At 47.9% G+C, this 13,649-nt stretch overlaps 1 protein-coding gene across 5 annotated transcripts in view; it reads left to right on the top strand.

Moving 5' to 3' along the window:
- The window catches only part of Svil (supervillin), a 206,732-nt gene that overhangs the window by 141,016 nt on the left and 52,067 nt on the right, over positions 1–13,649 (top strand). For 2 of the 5 annotated variants that reach the window (XM_057787279.1, XM_057787275.1), the window contains 9 exons: positions 73–939; positions 1,432–1,596; positions 2,172–2,206; positions 2,683–2,744; positions 3,549–3,688; positions 4,992–5,087; positions 6,643–6,886; positions 7,237–7,813; positions 9,027–9,243. In XM_057787279.1, coding sequence (XP_057643262.1) covers positions 73–939; positions 1,432–1,596; positions 2,172–2,206; positions 2,683–2,744; positions 3,549–3,688; positions 4,992–5,087; positions 6,643–6,886; positions 7,237–7,813; positions 9,027–9,243 — 2,403 coding nt within the window. The remainder of the gene's footprint in view (positions 1–72; positions 940–1,431; positions 1,597–2,171; positions 2,207–2,682; positions 2,745–3,548; positions 3,689–4,991; positions 5,088–6,642; positions 6,887–7,236; positions 7,814–9,026; positions 9,244–13,649) is intronic. The other 3 variants (XM_057787276.1, XM_057787277.1, XM_057787278.1) reach the window with 3 other exon arrangements.

Genomic DNA, 13,649 nt, shown 5'->3' with positions numbered 1-13,649 from the left:
TGGTCTGTGCATGCTTCCTTTCCCTTTTGTGACCACAACGTATCGCAACATAAATCCTATTTTTTTCTTAAGAGTTAAAGTTAGAGAAAAAATGGTGAAAGAGGAGAGTGCTCGCAGCAGCCCTGAACTCACCTCAGAGTCCTTACCTCAGAGGAGACAGCAGCCAGGACCTGCGCATTTCCTGTCTATCCAGTCAGAAAACTCCGCCTTTGATAGGGTCACCAGCAGGGTAGTGAGCTCACTGCGGCCAAGCCGGAGCTGTGTCTTGCCAGCTGACCCTGTTCATGCCATCAAGCTGGTGACCATGGGCACCCCAGAAAGTGCATCTGAATGCAGCTGGGTGGGGCCAGGCACCCCAAATGTCATAAAATCTACCACCTTGAAGATTCTAGAAGGTGAGTCGAGGGATGCTCCAGGGCTCCGTATTTGTGAACCAGAAGCAGATGAGCTCCCCGCGGATTCTCTGGAGAAGAGCCCCAAATCACGCTTGACCTTGGAAGATGACAGGCTGGCCAGAGGCCACAAAGGCCCCTCTGGTAATGAAGATTTAGATGAGCCCACCGTTCACTCCGTCACCATAGAACCTGAGAGGGAGAGGCAAGTTCAACATCAGCCTACTCAGAGAATTGGCCGGAGTGAAATGATTTTGTATGTTCAGAGCGGTCCTGCGTCCCAAGATGCCACATCAACCAGTCACACAAAAGAGGCCTCTTCAAAGAAACGCAAGGTCATGGCCCGCTCCCTGTCGGATTACACGGGTCCCCTTCAGTTCCAGGTCCCCAGACAGAATAATCCAGCCCCAAAGCAGGAGCTGGAGCTGCAGAGTTCCCGGGCAGAAGGGCCTGGTGCAGAACCTAGCATGCTGGACACAAGAGTCTCCGTTGCCCAGCTCCGAAATATGTTTCTCGAATCAGCCAGAGCCAGCAAGAAACCTGAACTGTAGGTGATGTTCCCAACATCCTTCCGAATTGTCACTTGCACGTCCTTGGCAGCCGATTCACTTCGCTACCTGTGGTGTGTCCTGTTAGCTTAGCTCACAAGTGTGTGCAGGGCAGAGTGTTCAGGAAATGGCTCACACACTACCATTCTGCTTCTGCCTACTAATTGGGATCTGGAGGAGTGGGTCTCTGGAATGTTCCACCTGCAATGCGCATGGTTGAGCATGTAGAACCTAGCGCTGTGTCTTTCACTGAGATGCATAAACTTTTCCTCTGTTCTCTCTCTCTCTCTCTCTCTCTCTCTCTCTCTCTCTCTCTCTCTCTCTTTCTCTCTCTCTCTCCCTCCCTCTCCCTCTCCTCCTCCCTCTCCCTCCCTCTCCCTCTACTTCTCTCCCTTCCTCTCACTCTCTCCCTCCCTCTCTCCCTCCCTCTCTTTTTTCCTCTCCCTCTGTATTCCTATGTTGCACTCTTCGCTGCCCTGTGGTCCTAAAAGCCAATCCCGGGTTGAGAAGTCAGCTGAAGGAATTGGCTTGCCCACTGAACGGGAGAGAGGGTCTCGGAAACCAAGGCGCTATCTTTCTCCTGGTGAAAGTAGAAAAACTTCTGAGAGATTTAGAACTCAACCTATAACCTCAGCAGAGCGAAAGGAGACAGATAGGTAGGCATGTGTGTGTATACCTCAAGCAATTCAAACACGGGGTTCTCACTGCCCTGGCGGGCCTGATGTGATTTGCATAGGATTCTAAGATTATTCCATCCCAGCCAGAAGGATACTTATTATATTTATTGAGATATATTCCAAAAAATATTGATTTTTCTAACTGATACAACTCTAAAGTTTTGAACTAACTGCAGATCAGGTGAGGAGAGGCATTTTTCTTCAGCCAGTGATATTCGCTCTTTTGTTCTTTTATTAAACTGGCATCTGAACTTAACCTCCGCCACTGGGCATAAGGAATTTTGTATTCATCTTCTAAATAGCTTACTTCTTATATTTACATTTTTAAATGGCATCATACAATTATAAGGTTCACCGGAAATGTGCCCTTAATCCTATGTGATAACTTCTCGTCAGTACTGCTTTTTCTTCACAAGGTGTGCCCCAGGCTGGCGTTGTATGCACAGCTCCACAGTGTCAGCCAAGTCTTTAAGTAGCTCACTTGCGTTGTGTTTCATGTGTAGCTTGTGTGTCCACCACTAATCATCATCACTATCTGTTGCTGTCTTTCCTAGGTACCCTTCCGGTTCAGAGATGCCAATGGTTGAGGGCAAGTATCTCTCTTCTTTTTATTCTTCCACATCTTGTCCAGATCAGATTTAAGACCTAAGATTTGAGGCTGTGCGGGAGATGAAACCTGGAACCTATCAGTGTCTTGCTTCCTTCCAAACATCCTTGCTGTTAACCCTAGCTCTCAGTTTCTGATAAGCCCTCCCTTAACTTCTGATAGGAACTAGGAGGTTCATTTGGTGAGCACTGTGGAATAGCCGCTGTGACTAAAGAAGTGGGTTTCACTGGTGACCGCTGCCATCCGCAGCAAGGCGGTGTTCCTAAGGTCATCAGACCGTTACAATAAACACACCGTCTGGACGCAGCTGGGTTAGAATTGCCATGAGAAAGCATGAGCTCATGATGAGAATCCACCTCCTCTCGGATTCCAGGGATTGCCAGGTCAGCCTTGAGAAGCATTCCGAGAGGAAGCCTGTGCTTTCTAGTGATGTGCGGTTCTTTCGTGACTTTTTACAGATGAGGAAAAAGTGGATGAGCGGGCCAAACTGAGTGTCGCTGCCAAGAGGTTGCTTTTCAGGGTAAGGTGTGCCAAATGGTTTGCTCAGAGACCGTAGCCGCTTCTGAGGAAGATGCCCAGGGTCTGGTACTCCACACACTTCCGTGTTCTCCTCACCTATCATACCCGTTCTTCTCTTCCTGTGCTGGCTTAGACAGTGTCCCTTGATTGTAACAGGATAGCTAAAGCTATCACATTTCTTTTTTTAAAAAGAAAAGTTTAGGCCTGGCGGTGGTGGTGCACACCTTTAATCTCAGAACTTGGGAGGCAGAGGCAGGCAGATCTCTGTGAGTTCGAGTCCAGGCTGGTCTACAAGAGCTAGTTCCAGGACAGGCTCCAAAAAAAGAAAAGTTTATCTCAGCACAGGCCTTCAGAGGTTCTCTGTGACAGCTGGCCTGCTTGCTTTGGGCCTGTGATAGAGTAGCGCTCCCAACAGGAGCAGATGGGTGGAGGAAGCTGCTCCATACCTGGTGGCAGGAATGAAAAAGAGGGGAAGAGGCAGGATTCTGGGATCTTTGTGTGTATGGTATGTGTGTGTGTGGGGGGGGGGGTGATGACATCGCTCCCAGCCCCACCTCTTATATTCTGCTAATACTACACTGTGGGCCAACCCTTTAATGCAGACTGTCTAGAATCAAGCTGCAGATCTGCTTTGACTGGTTTTGACCCAGCCGCTCCAGCCTGAAGCATTCGCTTCTGATGGCCGGGGCCCTCATTGGTGCCCCTTCTGTGGATTCTTCAGACGAGCAGTAGACAGACACTCTGCTACCCCAGTAGTTTCCTTTCTTCGAATTCACGGGGATCCTACAATGTTTTCTAACTGCAGGAAATGGAGAAATCATTTGATGAACACAACGTCCCAAAGAGACGTTCCAGAAATGCAGCCGTGGAGCAAAGGCTGCGTCGCCTGCAGGACCGTTCTCACACCCAGCCCATCACCAATGAGGAAGTGGTCATCGCAGCCACGTACGTCTCTGGGGAGTCCTTAGCCTGACCTATGCTGTCATCTTTAAAGGGAGAGTCGAGAGTTTCCTATAAGAATGAGGCAGTTTAACCAGGAGACATAGAGAGGCACATTCTTCATACTGATTTTTGTTTGGATTTTCCTGCTATTTGACAGTAATGGGATGTACCTGCTATAAGTCCTACAGTTACTCCTGAAGTGATTTTATCATTGTGTTTTGTCTTTCACAAAAATAAAAACAATGGAGGAGGTGACCTATAGTGAGCCTCGGCTTCCTGACCCTCAGTTCCTAGGCAGTTTTCCTCCGCATGCATTATCTTCGGCCGCCTCCCCCCCCCCCCCCAGACGTTTCGGCCTTAAATATTTTAGCGCCTACCTCTAAGACATAAGCATTTGTTTTGTTTTTAAATCACCACCAAAATGTCTAAAAATTAATTGGCAGTTGGACACTTTCCAAACAACAGGAGTTCTGCGTTTGGGCAGTCTGCTCAGATTGCCTTGACTGGTTCACTCAAAGTTAGCAGCTCCAGTCAGGTGAGACTATTTATTTGTTCTTAAAAAAACATTTCTGTGGAGTGTTGCCACCCAAAGGACCTCTGTCTGAAGACTTGCTATTGGAACGTGCTGTGAGGTTGTCCCTCTTCCCCTTCTTCTCCAAGTGTTCGATTCTCGGGTCCACATACCTTGAGTATGATGGGCAAGTGCTCTACCACTGAGCTGGCCCTAGGTGCCTCGTCTGCTCGGTGTGCCGATGGGCAAGCACATCTGTGCACTTCCGACACTGCTCGCATATCCATTTGTCTAAAAAGTAATTTCTTGGATTGGCTGGTAAACACTGTAAAACAGACACCCACGGAAACAAAACAACAAAGGAGGGGGAATAACCGGCTGGTATGGCTCGGTGCGTCTACTTTGATGACGCTGTTGATTGACGAAGTCACAGATGCTGCTAAAAGCTACACTGAGAAGAGCATTCTAAACTGTGGCAAGAATCTCCTGACTGGCTATGGTTGACGCTAGCTTTTTAAATGACTTCTCAAAATGAGGCTGTTTGTTCTAAGCTGACTCTTTTTCAAGCTTACGCCTCTGCTTGTCCCACTTACTCTGGACAGCCCCTGCCTCTGCCCTTCCATCTGTATTGCTTTCCAAGTTCTTTTGTGATCTGTTTTCCCTCAGAGTGTTTAGCAAATATTTTTGGTAAAATATTTGGTTTTTGCATTTCTGGATTTACAGCTATGCCTTCCTTAATGCTTCTTTTCTTCTCTCTCCTCATGAATGCTCCTCCTTTGGCCATTGCTTTTAAAGCGAACCTATCCCTGCTTCGTGTTCTGGGGTCACCCACCCTGTAATGGCGAGACTTCCTAGCCCCACTGTAGCTAGAAGCACTGTGCAGCCTGCCAGGTACCGGACACACATTGCTGCATGTAAAACCCAGTGCCAAGGTGCTGGGTAGCAGATGTATCTGGAAGCTTTGAATGCCTTTCATTTGTTTGACAAACAAATCAGTGCAGTGAGTGTCCCTGAAATGTTTGGTGTTTTGTCCTGCCATAGTGCGAGGTACCGTTAATTTCGCGGCTGTGTGAGAAACGTGTTGTCTGTCTGCCTGCTTCCTGTGTTGGTGTTAGGCTCACACTAACTCACTTATACTTTTTTTTTAACATAAAAAAACATTATTTTTCTTCTAAAATACTAATGGGTAAAGACTAATTTTAAAATAGAACATTAATGTGAATATTGAAATGAGTTATTTTTAAATATGTATACATACAAATCCATACTAAAATCAAATACTCCTGCTTTCTACTTTGAAGAGAGGAAAGGCAGTGCCATTAGATTTTAGGATTGGTTATAGATGTAATAGGGTTCAGTTTTAGATTGTGATGTTTTGAAAGTATGTTCTTAAACCATATAACTCTCCCTTTGTCTTAACTGTGATGAGACAAAGCACGCAAGCTACACATGCAGTAAGAGGTATAAAATGGCAGAGCTAGAGTAAACTGCCCAATCCAGAAGCAAGGCTGCCTTGGGAAAGACTTCGTGACCCTCCTGGTATGTGCTCTCGGACCCCTGGAAGGTTCCGATCCTCAGGTGGTTGGTCTCGCTCACCTCACTGCCCTCATGATCTGTCTGGACACAGACACCGACCTCTGCTTGGGACTGCCTGGGCCCCGTGATTAATGAGAGAAAAGGCTGACTAGTCTTCTCGCTAGAACAAAGTGTTGCCAGGGGCGGGGGCAATGCTGTCTTGGAGACCGTTTGAGAATCTCACTGACCTCCTGGCCTGGAAGCCTCCCCCTAGCAGTAGCAGTGAAAGCTGTTTTTATTACTGTTGCTGTTGTGGGGACTGAGCCTCAGGGCTTTGCCCATGCTAAACAGGCCCTTCCTCTGTAGTCCCACTCGGGATTTGGGGGATTTTCTTCACATTTCAAGTTATTGGGAATTAGATGTAAGTAACTTCTGGAAATGGGTAGCTATGTGGGAGATAAGTATATTTAAAGACCACACGTTTGACAAACAAAAACCTGCTTCGCAGACTGTCATTGTCGGGAGACCATATTCTCCCTCGCCATTCAAAATAAGATGCCACCTTCTGAGCAGTATCTACAGAGATGTTTGATCCAAGCAGTAATTTCTGCCTATACCTTTTGTCCCTGAGAGAGGAACTAACCAGGATTTCTCTTGAGGAAGCTAGATCCAGGCTGACATTGGTTCCTTCAACAGGAAATGTTCTTTATAGAAATGATTCAGAGCTAACCGTCTGCCTGTCCTAGAAATCATGGTGCTGGTGTCCCAAGCTGACCCTGCTCACAGTCGCCTGTCCCTCTCCCAGAACTGTGAGGGAAAATCAACCCTTTACTAAATAAGTGACATTTTAAAGACAGTTGATAAATGAATTAGTAGTGGGCCTTTGTTTGTTTTTCTCTATGTGACTGACTCTTTCCTTCCTTCCCTCTAGGTTACAGGCGTCTGCTCACCAAAAGGCTTTAGCCAGGGGCCAGGCAAATGAGGGCAGAGAGTCTGCCGAACCAGGCGAACCTGATTCCTCCTCTCTGAGCTTAGCAGAGAAATTGGCCTTGTTTAACAAATTGTCCCAGCCAGTCTCCAAAGCCATTTCCACCAGAAACAGAATAGACGTGCGGCAGAGAAGGATGAACGCGAGGTATCAGACTCAGCCAGTCACACTCGGAGAGGTGGAGCAGGTGAGTGTGTGAGGTCTGAGTCCAGTGTAGGGGTGTGTGTGGGGGGGGTGCGTGTGTGGCCACAGGACAGTCAACGGGTGCACTTGAACTTGGCGTTGTCTTCTCATCCCTAAGGAAGACCCATACCCAAGTTTGCTTTTCTTCTTTTTTTTCATAATTTGCTTGGAATGAGTCCATTTTGGTAGGATATAATAGCAGAGGCAAGCTGCTTCCCCAGAGGGCTTGTTTGTGATGTATTCTGTGTGTATAACCTTGCAGGCTGGTTTTCCAGTAAGATGAGCCAGTGCTGAGGTGTATTATGCCCATCCAGTCCCCTCAGATGACAATGTCCTTAAACTGTGTCCTCCCAGGTACAGAGTGGGAAGCTCGTCCCTTTCTCCCCCACTGTGAGCACATCGGTTTCAACCATGGCCTCTGCAGTTGCTCCCACATACGCAGGGGACCTTCGGACGAAGACATCTGTTGATGGCGGTGCAAGTCCCACTGACTCCCAGTTTCCTTCTCCTGTGGAAAATTCAGACTCTCCAGTTAGAAGCATTCTGAAACCACAAGGCTGGCGGCCTCTGGCAGAACACAGTGGGTGCAAAGGAATGCTGGAGGAGTCTGGAGAGACAGAAGGCAAGAACACTCTGACTGGGGTAGACAGTGGCATTCAGACACACAGAGCCTTCGAGGAGGAAGCGCAGCCCTCCTACCCCATCCTTGGCAGAGTCAGAGATGGTGATGTCCAGAAGGAGCCTAAACGTGCCATTCTAAGGAGGGGGAGCTTAGAGTTGGGTAATTCTCCTGTCACCCACCTTGGTGATGAGGTGACGGAATTTTCCGTTGCTAAAATCAGTTTGCAAGAGAATCTGGACCTGAAGGACAAGCAGACCTCGGAGGAGAATGCAGATGTGGGAAATGCCACGAGAAAGTTCTCCCTCAAAGGTAAGCTCCTGCGGCTCCGCTTTCTAGGCTTCTGTGCTTGACAGACTTGCCGCGTGTGCTCTGCTGGTTCCTGATCCTTACATCTAGAGCAGTTTATCACTAGGATGGATCGAGTTCAGTGAGTCATACTCCTTTCCCCAGACCTCTCTTCCCCTTGAATCTGACACGGTAAGTGAACTGGTGGAGTCTGGTCTACAGCAGCAAATTGGCTGCGATTCTTAACGGCCCTTGATAAGGGTTTCAGGTAACTTCGGTGACATTAACTCACACAGTAGCCTTCTGAGCTCTTTAGCCGTATTGGCCCCTTTTATTAAGAGTCCTGCACCCTGTCAGCACAGGGAGACAGACTTGAACTGGTGTGCTTTTAGACTCCGCATGCATTCTTACCATACAGATTAATGTGCTGTCTACAGAGGAGACCAGGCAGCTTCCATTCATACACCCTGATAGCATGTATGCCGAGATGGGCTAGGTTTATGAGCACAGCTCACCAGAAATGAGGGTGTACTGTCTAAGAGAGGTCAATTCCATTATGCAACACAGCAGGCACAGGCGAGCTGTTTCTCTCGGTGTGTGCTACAGTTCCACATCAACCCCAGTGGCCTGGGTAACTTGCCATGCACCTACAACCTTATTCGGGTGCTGCACTGTGGGGCTGTGAACATCTGGAGAGATGCTTGCTGGGGGTTGTGCTGACTCAGGTGCTGCACTGTGGGACTGAACATCTGGAGAAATGCCTGCTGGGAGTGATGTTCACTCGTGTGCTGCACTGTGGGGCTGTGAACATCTGGAGAGATGCTTGCTGGGAGTGATGCTGACTCAGGTGCTGCACTGTGGGGCTGTGAACATCTGGAGAGATGCTTGCTGGGGGATGATGCTGACGCGGGTGCTGCACTGTGGGGCTGTGAATATCTGGAGAGATGCTTGCTGGGAGTGATGCTGACTCAGGTGCTGCACTGTGGGGCTGTGAACATCTAGAGAGATGCTTGCTGGGGGTGATGCTCACTCGTGCGCTGCACTGTGGGACTGTGAACATCTGGAGAGATGCTTGGTGGGAGTGATGCTGACTCAGGTGCTGCACTGTGGGGTTGTGAATATCTGGAGAGATGCTTGCTGGGGGATGATGCTGACGCGGGTGCTGCACTGTGGGGCTGTGAATATCTGGAGAGATGCTTGCTGAGAGTGATGTTGACCCTGCTCTCCTTCTCTCTAGCAACAGAGTTTGGAGAACCTGCTTCTGAACAAACAGAGCCGGCTGCCTCTATTCAGAAGGCAGCCCCAATGTCCTGGAAGCAGCAAGACTCCTCTGAGCAGCTAGCAGAGAAACTCTTCAAGAACCCCTGTGCCATGTTTGCTGCTGGAGAGGTCAAAGTGCCAGTGGGAGAGACTCTTCTGGATTCACCCAGCAAAACTATGTCAATTAAAGAAAGGTAGGTAAGCCCGTCTGATGATTGACAGGCAGTATTGGAGAGGGCTGTGCACTTGCTTTGCCAGGCTACACAGGGAAGCTGGAAGAGCCATAGGAACATGAGCTGCACCTAATATAGCAAGTTTGAGAGGTGCCCAGTTCAGACTCAGGGCAAAACGAACAGGGACACCTCATTTCTCTGTGGTCTCTGTTTCTTATTCATATCCAGTTCTCTGGGAAGCTGAGATATAGCGCCTCTTTCTCCTATAGAAACACGTGATTCACACTGTGAGTCCGGTGATCCACTGGTGGTCTGATTTAAATAAATATTGGATGAAGATAGATAAATTCACATAGAAGATCTTTGTCTTTGAGATTAGAATCTGTTTGGTGTGTTTTATAGAAAATAAGATGAATTACTTTTTTCTAAAATTTTATTACGTTTACTTATTTGTGTGTGTGCACACACATGTGCGCATGCATCCGTGTGTCTGTGTGTATGTGTGTGTGTGTATGCGTGTGCTTACACGTGTGCCACAGAACATGTGTGGAGGTCAGTAGACATCTTGCAGAAATCACTTCCTTCCTTCCATTATGTGTGTCCTGGGATTGAACTCAGGTTGTTGGTCTTGATGCCAGGTTCCTTTACCTGCTGAGCCATTTCACCAGGCAAAACTGAATAGATGATTGATTTGACCATTTAGAAACTCTCCTTCCTTCCTTCCTTCCTTCCTTCCTTCCTTCCTTCCTTCCTTCCTTCCTTCCTTCCTAACTTCCTCACTCCCCCTTTCTCTTGTTTCCCTCTCCCCCTTCCCCCTTTCCCCTACATCCTTTTCTCCTTCTCCCTCCTCCCCATCCTTCCTCCTCTTTCCTTCCTCCCCATCCTTCCTCCTCCCTATCCTTCTTCTTCATCCTTTCTCCTCCTTCTCCCTCCTCCATATCCTTCCTCCTCCCTATCCTTTCTCCCCCTCCTTCTCCCTCCTCTGCATCCTTCCTCTTTCCTATCCTTCCTCCCCCTCTTCCCTCCTCCCCTTCCTTCCTCCTTCCTTCCCTCCCTCCCATACAGGTGATTTCACCCAGAGTCTGGTACTTGCTAGGCAAGTACGTTACCAATGAACTGCAACTCCAGCCCTCACATTTTATATTAGACAGTTGCTCTGGGGTTTCTTGATTCAGCTGCTTATTTTCAGTAAATTCTGCTTAGTCTGTCTCTATCTGTGAGTTTTACCCTGAGGGGAAAGTATTGTATTTAAAGCTGAGCTACTGTGGAGCACGGCTTCTCAACCAGGCTTTGTGCTGAAGTGAAAAGATGGCGGAGGCTTCTGTGAACTCTCTAGAAGTGAGTCCACGTATGGGGGATAGATGCACCTGTTGCCTAGCTAGAGCCAAAACCTCTCAGAGAGGTTCCTCACCCGAGTCTGTTCAGAATCCTGTCAGGAATGCTTGCTAAATATTCAGCTACTCCATTTCATTGTTAACATCTATTATTTCAAAAGTCAGGGTCTGTTTATTTAGCAATTATGTTTGCTATCATCAACTATGTTGATGAGAAATATCTCACCCATGACCTCCCTGGACCTTGATGGGACTTTTGTGTGTACTTCACTGAACATACCTGTGTGTCTGTCTTTACCATTTGCTTGAGAAGGTCCCCTGAGTGGGGGCCTCCAATCCTTTGTTAAATGCGAAACCTGACCTATTGAGAATGGAGGTGCCGTTCAAACATTTATTTGAACATTGCTTTTGTTTCTGGGGTGACATATAAAATCCTAGGTCTGTAAAGCTCACTTAGTCCAGCTATTGTGACTACCTCGATTTCCCACAGGAGGAACTTAGTTCCAGCACCCTTGGCACTGTGTGCTCACTGTGCCTGGCAGGACCACGGTCCTTGGACGCAGGCAAGCCTCCTGACGCCATCTTAGCCTGGGACTTGTAGTCACTGTGTGGTTATGCCCATTTCTGTTCACACGTTCTTTACTTGGTTTGCTTCAAATTATTCTTTCACCTCCAGACCCCTGCATCTGTAATGAGGAGCGCAGACTTTGTCATGAGTTCCAATGAGCTGTGGCCTTTGGCTGACTACCTGGGTCTCTCCTACACTAAGTTCTGACCATATCAAGCTCTCTGTTCTGAGTGCTACCAAATGCCCTTAGCACCCTAGTTAATCTGCTCCTAAGTAGATAGGCAGAGAGACCCTGTGTGCTCAGAAGTCTGAGTCTAGTCTAGGATGCATAGTAAGATGAAATAAAGTGTAAAAATAAATCAAAAGTGTAGTAACCAGGAAATTAACTTGTAGAGTACCTTTATATACTCCTTTTTAAAATGTTTTCATTTACTATGTGTGTGTGTTTGTGTGTGTGTGTGTGTGTGAGAGAGAGAGAGAGAGAGAGACAGAGACAGAGAGACAGAGACAGAGAGAGAGAGAGAGACACACCTACACATGCCACAGCATGAGTGTAGGGAAGTCAGAAGACAACATGCTGAGTTGGTTCTCTCCTTCCACATGTTGGTGCTAAAGATAAAACTTGGGTTGTCAAGCTTGGCAGCAAGCACCTTTACCCACTGAGCCATCTTGCCAGTCCCGTGCTCTCGTTTTAAAGAATATGTTTGGCTGGGTGGTGGTGGCGCACGCCTTTGATCCCAGCACTTGGGAGGCAGATCTCTGTGAGTTTGAGGCCAGCCTCGTCTACAAAAGCTAGTGCTTCAAAGCTACAGAGAAACCCTGTCTCGAACCGCCCCCCCCCCCAAAAAAAAGAATATGTTTGTTATTTGAGGAAACACTAACGTCCCTTAACTTCCTTCATCTTTTTGACATGAAATGTTAGGGTTTGTATCTGAAGTGCCGCTATATGGCCACTTGATCCTCAGCTAGTGGCTGGTGGGAGTTGTCAAACACTTGGAACAAGAGGTTTGATTGACTGAGGTAAGCCATTAGGGAAGGGCCTTTGAGGGTTACAGTCCAGCTGTGAATGTTGTCCCATCTCTGTCCTGGTCTGCTGAAATGTGAGGACCCCAGTCACACATTCCCGCCACAGTGAACTCTGCACACCTTCCCCATCACGCTGGGTTGTCACTGTCCCACGCCATTAGCCAACACAAACCCTCCCTGAGTCGCTTCTGTTGTGATGTTTGTTACAGCAACCAGCAGTGCACCTACAAAGTCTAGAATGCCCAGCTTGATCCATAGCCAGAATGAAACCTATGGTGCTTCTTCCAGTGGATTGGCAAAGCTGCCATTTTATCACTGTCTAAATGATTTGAGATCAAACTGCCCCTTCTTAGGAACTTTTTGAAAGAGCATTATGAACCAAATAATTCTATAATTTAGAGTTGGAAGCTTACGAAGGCCTTGGAGGCCGTGTTTACGTCATCCGTGACTGTCACATTTGTGTTTTCACTCTGGGGAGAAGATGACTGAGGCGAGCAGATCCCCTGTCCCCACGGGTGGCCTATGCAGACTCAGTCAGCCAACTCCTGCAAAGATTGGCTGCAAAATCAAGGGCATGAGGGGATGGAGAGGCGGAGAGACACAGAGAGATCTGCCTTAGGGGCTAACGGGGGTTCCTGTGTACATGTCCCTTTGTTGCTCCTCTGCACCCCACATAGCCTGTGTCCATGTCTCCCCAGCAAACTCTGGCTTCTTGCTGTGAGCTGAAGAGTTCATCTCCCAGTGAGCCCTTCGATTGCTGTAAAAATAGAGAAAGGTCTCTGACTCGGCCTCTTAGTTCTGATGCCGCAAGGAATATCTGGGATTGAATAATTTGAAAAGCAAAAGAATATACTTTTGTCTCACAGTTCTGGAAAATCAAAGACTAACATTGGCAGCCATACCAGGTAGAGTGCCTTGTGACACGTTAGAACATGGAGGGAAGTCGCGCTAAGTCCGCCAGACCTTTCTTCTCTGTGACAACTACCTGGGAAGCCTGGCTTGAAGGAGAATCTGTCTCAAAGACCTCTGCTGGCTAGCCCTGATGCCCCTGGGCACCCAAGAGGCAGACAGCCAGCAGGCAGGGGCTGTCTTCTCCCACTAGATGCCCATCTCTAGAAATTTTTACCACCCACCAAAAATGTCATTAAATCCTGATTAATTCATCCACGGAGGGAAGCTGACCCCTAGTGGTCCTGCCGGCTCTCAAGGTTGACTGCAGCAGTTAATGGGCCTTTTGAAGGACGCGTCATATCTACACTTCAGAGGGGAAACACCTATACAGAGAGCGACAAAGAGCCATGCTTTTGCAGGCAGCTCTCTCATTACTAATCCAAAGTCCAGAGCATAAAGTCACTCCCAGTAAAAAGGCATTAATCCCCTTTAAGTATCTCTTCACTCCCAAAGGTCTGTTCAGGATACTGCCATAATGACAGAAGAGGCACGCTGTACTCAAACCATGGCAGCCTTCCACTTCATAGATAAGAAGGGCTGGAGGACTG

The sequence above is a fragment of the Chionomys nivalis genome, chromosome 13, assembly GCF_950005125.1.
Source record: "Chionomys nivalis chromosome 13, mChiNiv1.1, whole genome shotgun sequence".
Lineage (NCBI taxonomy): Eukaryota > Metazoa > Chordata > Mammalia > Rodentia > Cricetidae > Chionomys > Chionomys nivalis.
The sequence above is the reverse complement of the archived record's forward strand: the minus strand, read 5'-3'. Positions and strand labels throughout refer to the sequence as shown.